General features: G+C 49.0%; 1 protein-coding gene across 1 annotated transcript; it reads left to right on the top strand.

The window, feature by feature from the left end:
- Positions 1-345: 345 nt before the first annotated feature.
- Positions 346-1,965, top strand: BU25DRAFT_329187 (uncharacterized protein; the record flags this gene model as incomplete). The annotated part of the gene is made up of 1 exon (XM_033699564.1): positions 346-1,965. One exon carries the CDS (start codon positions 346-348, stop codon positions 1,963-1,965), a length of 1,620 nt encoding a protein of 539 aa, XP_033567673.1.
- Positions 1,966-5,210: the final 3,245 nt, after the last annotated feature.

The raw sequence follows: 5,210 nt of genomic DNA, 5'->3' as shown, positions 1-5,210 counted from the left end.
TCCCCTCCGGCAAAATACAACAGCCGCGGCCGCCCAATCAGAGTGCCACAAAAGTTTGAGTGAGGAACTTGTTCATATAGGTCTATAGACTACTCCACCAGAAAATCTCATGATAATAACCATTGTGTGTGGCTCTACAGCCTCATTTTTGGTGGACCTATTTTGGTGGTTTGGCGCATTACTCGCACGGACACGGTAGTGCAATAAAGTGACGCTAGATCTAGTTTGTTAGCAAAATGTAGTACAAACAGTATCCCACCACATTTTGCATTATTAGAATGCTCTGAAGAAGCTTAGATAGTTGATTTTGAATTATTGCAATACTTTTCTGGTGTTGTAGTTGCTATGAAGCGTAAATCGAGCCGGAACAACGTTCAGCCAACGAGCAGCAAGCCCAGCAGACCTGCAAAATGTCAGCGGAAACCTACTCAGCCATTTGACCAAGGTGTCAATCCTGCTCCTCCTACTCTGCCGTCGACAGTATGGCGTCCCGTACGCTTGCCAGAACCAACTCTGCCGCATAATCAAGGTACGCCAAGCCCGCCAGAGGCGCTGTTTGTGGCAGAGGATGAGGATGTGGTGGAGGAGTCAGCAGCTGACGCTGGGTTGGATGATGACAACGAGGTAGATGAGCAGGTGGAGAACGCGTTAGCTGCTGCCACGGCTGTAGGGGAGGTTACTGCAGGCTCACCTGGGTCAGCTACTGCAGCGTCGCTCGCTCAATCAAGCCAGCCACAGCGTCCAGAGTCAGAACAAATTGACGAGGAGCCGCACCTGCACTGGAACTATTGCGCTTGGTGGACGCTAGGGAAGAATTCAATTCCTCAGGCAGCTGTTGCGAGGCGTAATAAGCCGTTATACACTGTGGATGAGGACAGGGTGTGGCAATGGGCGGATGGTGTTGTAGAGAAGCAGCTGCCACGGGTAGCTATTATTGACAGCTTGACAGCAACGCTCTACTATACTAGTGGCCGCCAAGCTAAATCTGATAGGTGTACTATAGCACTACAGCGGCGGCAAAGTGCAGCTGGATGGACTGTTGTTGCAGGAAACTGGTTCGAATTTGAAGAAGAGCTGGCTGAAATGGATAAAGAGAGCGGCCAAATAATGACCTGTGACTTTGACTTGGTGTTGAGAGAGCAACAGGCGCCTCAGCCAGCAACTCAGCCAGCATCTCAACCAGCTCAAAGTACTGCTCGTTCGCGGCCAGGCATCGTTACTGCAATCATGGAGGAGGGTCTCGCTAGTGTTGTTACTAACGAGCGCTTTGCGTCTGGTCATGCTATTGGTATAAGAGACCATTGGAGGTGTCAGAGTGAGCGCTGTTCGAACAACCCCGGCGTGTGCTGGGTGCGCTTGCTGCCAGGTCGTCAAGTTGAGCGAGCTAGTGATCATTATCCTCTCAACAGCAACATGATTGCAAACTGGGCAAGCGCTATTACACGACAGGAGTGTACTGTTGAAGAGCCATCGCAGGACCTCCAGCTGCAGTTCATTATGTCAAAAGACCGCAGCGCACGAGAGAACAAGCGGCGGAGGAAGTCTTCCCCAGCGTCGTCAAGCTCTAGTCTTGAGAACCTCACAAAAGCAATACTTGTTGGCCATCTCGCTCAGTTGAAACAGCCGCAGCAACAGTGTCAACATCAATCAGAGCCATCACAGCGGCAGAGATGGGTTGACATCAAGGCATCAAGGGTGGAGATGGTTCAACATACTCGCAACTTTTTCAATTACTGGAAGCTTAGTATGCCTCACGTTGGCGAGAAGATCAGAACCATCTACACAATGTGTAAAGAGGAGCAGTACGATATCAACATGCTTATGGACCCAGTGGATGGTATGACATTTGAGATGTGGACCTTCTATGAGATGCCTCCAAGTATGCTCTCGCATCTCCAACGCAAGGCTCACGATTGGATGAAGGATTACACTGGCCTGTCAGAAAAAGACGTACAGCATAGTTAGTGGCTGTTGAATAAACAGCGTGAGCAAGAAAGCAGTCCTGTAGTGGAGGAGCAGATGCTGTTGGGAGAAATTAGCAGAAATTGAATGTCTTGTCATCTGTTGAAGTCGTGTCTTAAGCAAAGCTCGTAGGCACTATTCGATTGGTTCTCGGGGATGAGCAGAGGTACAGAAAGCCGTCAGGGGTTGATTATCACTGAGCGAAGCTCGGAGCGACAGAGGTTTGACCGTGATAAACCACTGTGATAATCAGGGGGTAGTCGTCTAGTCAAAGACCGTGACGACTGGTTGCAATGAGTAGTACAGAGTATACTGTCTGGCTTGAGAGCAGGTGAGATTCCAATAACAAAGTTAATTGACAAGGTTGAACACGATGCCATAAGGGCAGCGTGTCTACGTGCTATATACTTGGACAGTCATTCGTAGTCCACAGTGCTTCACAGTCTCATGGGACACTGCAGGTCTGTATTGTAGTTTCCATGAGACACTGCGGGTCCGTATTGTGGATCTCCTGAGACACTGCGAGTCTATATTGTAGACACTGCGGGTCCGTATTGTGGATCTCCTGAGACACTGCGGATCCATATCGTGAGACACTGCAGGTCTGTATGGTTCCATCGTATATGATAATATACAGGCAAAACCTGACGATTCCCTTCTTTGCAGTACGTGCTCATAACACGTAATATCATCTCAACTGTCCACGGGTGAGAGAAACTACGCATCATTAACACCTACATACCCACACTTCCTGTACCAGCTTCTGCAGTCAACTCTGTAGCAACTATTAAGTACAGCGAGCTCCATAAAGAAGCGAAAGTCAAGCCACTTGTCCTGCTGTTGATAGTGCCGCTTCATCCAACTTTTCAGCACCTTAAAGGTCTTCTCGATGGGATTGTAGTCAGGTGAGTATGGCGGGAGGTACTCTAGTTGTATGCTGAAGTCTCTGCAAAGCTGTACAATTGCCGGCGATCGATGGATAGACGCATTATCCATGAGCAGTACATGGTACCCAGCTGTGAGGTGCGGCAGCACATCTTCTCGCAAGAACTCCTCCATTAACTCAGCAGTAATTGCGCCTTGAAAGATGCGGTGCGTAAGGTAACCATCCACTGTCATCGCTGGCAGCAAACTCCATCGCTCTGACCGTTTTATAGAGTAACTCAGCGACACTGATTGACCAACTGGACCCCAGCCATACTTGCGATCGCCAGTACGCTCGTTGCAAGCACTCTCATCTACTGCAACAATCTGCTCTGCTGTGTAGTTCTGCTGGCAGCGTGCTTGGAAGACTCTCCGCAAAGCGTCAGACTGCTCAAATGCCTTCTTTGATGCAATCTTGCGACTCCATTTCATCCGCTTCAGCTCCCGCAACACCAAAGTAAGGCTCGCTTCAACACCAAACTCCTCTAGCAACCAGTCTTTTATCTCCTCCAAGTACGCGTGCGGACGGCCAGCCAAGTACTTGCGGAGTCGAGTCCTGTGTTGTTCTTGCAGCGTCCTTGGCCGCCCAGTCTTTACAAGAGCTGGTGCGTATGGCTGACCCCAGTATGCTAGATTTAGTCGCTTCGATGCTGTACAACGACGCGTTACTCCAGTATGTGTATATATTTGGGCGTTGCTGACTCCAGCAGCGATTCGATCAAGTACGGCTTGTAAAACAGAGGGCTCCAAGTGCGAGCGACCGGGGTGGCGGGTTGTCATTGTAACAACTACAACACAAGATAATTGCAATAGCCCAATTACGAGTAAATCAACAGCTTCAAGAAACGATGTACTGCGCAGTTGTTCTTAATTCTTAATTATTGACGTTTGCTATATAAAACTGTCCGTGCGCGGGAACACCCCGCAAGTCACGGGGTGTACCCAGCGTTTTGCAAATAATAATATGCAACTATACTTCACAACACCACAACTCAATGCCACGATGACGCTAGAGGAAGCAATCAAAGAGATAGAAGCTATGATGCCATACGAAAATATCCCTTGGATACAATTATCCATAAAGCATGGTGTTGTGCGTTCTACATTGACGCGCAAGTACCGTGCACAGACACCGAACGCCCGGAGACACCGAACGCCCGCTCAGGGCCTGAACGCCCACCACAAATATGAGGCTATAGAGCCACATACAATAGTTATTATCGTGAGATATTTTGTAGTAATAGACTATAGACCTATAGAACGAAGTTTCCCCATACAAATTAATTATATAGAGTGGCAATGCGGCTGCTGCAGGTAGTGTGAGTGCAAGCTGGCAGAGGAGGTGTTGCAGGCTTTGGATGACTACGAGCACCAACACCACAATACGCAGGCTTCTTTTTGACTGCAGAAGCTTTAGAGATTATGCGGTTGCCTCTTTGGGACAGTTGTATAGCTTTTTCAGTGTTGTGAGCCTGCTTTTGACGCTCTCTTTCCACCTTGCGTTCTTGTAACAATGCAGAGCCCCATTGCGCCAAATGGCCAAAAGTACATCAATATCAGCAGAACTGCTGATATTGGGCTCTGAATCTAATATATAGGCATAGCACAAGGCAACTCCTTACAGTTCTGTTGCTTCTTCTGCCTTCTTGGCCTTGACCCAGTCTTGCTCTTCCTTCTCCCTTGCTTGGGCCACACGCTTTTCTTCTGCTACTTCGGCCTTGTAGAGCTTAGTAGCTGCTGCTAACTCCTTCATCTCAGCCTTTTGTAGCTCATCAGCTTGCTTCTCTTATTCTGCAACAGCCATGTGGGCGGGTGCCTCACGGAAGGCTTGAGGAGACCACGTCATCGCTCCACCGTGATACTCCTGATGCTGTTGCAAGTCCAATTGCCTAGTAGGTTGCTTCTGACGCTTCTTCTTCTGGTATAGCTTCTTGCGCAAACCTTCCAGCTCGGCGTTGGCGATCTCAAGTTGAGTTGAGAGGTGGTGGATAGTTTGACCCAGCTTCCGTGCACCTACACTGCGCGGATTCTTTACCTCTGCATGCAGGGTAGTGCAAGCCCTAAGCCAATCCTCTGCAGAATAAGCTGCAGAACCAGAGGAGACTGATTTTGAGTCCTCAGGGGTTGCTGTGAGAGGGGGCCAGGTGGGGATACCAACTGCTCTCTGAGATGGAAGGATTGGTGGAAGGATGGTTCAGGCTTGTTGGAGATAAGGGTGTAGAGGAGACCAAGTGTGGGGATACCACAAGTGGTAAAAAGGATAAGTGATAAAGAAGGGATCAAGTGTGGGAATACCACAAAGGATCAGTGAGGAGTGAGTTGAG

The sequence above is a fragment of the Macroventuria anomochaeta genome, assembly GCF_010093625.1.
Source record: "Macroventuria anomochaeta strain CBS 525.71 unplaced genomic scaffold BU25scaffold_1, whole genome shotgun sequence".
Lineage (NCBI taxonomy): Eukaryota > Fungi > Ascomycota > Dothideomycetes > Pleosporales > Didymellaceae > Macroventuria > Macroventuria anomochaeta.
This window is presented reverse-complemented; position numbering and strand designations above follow the sequence as displayed.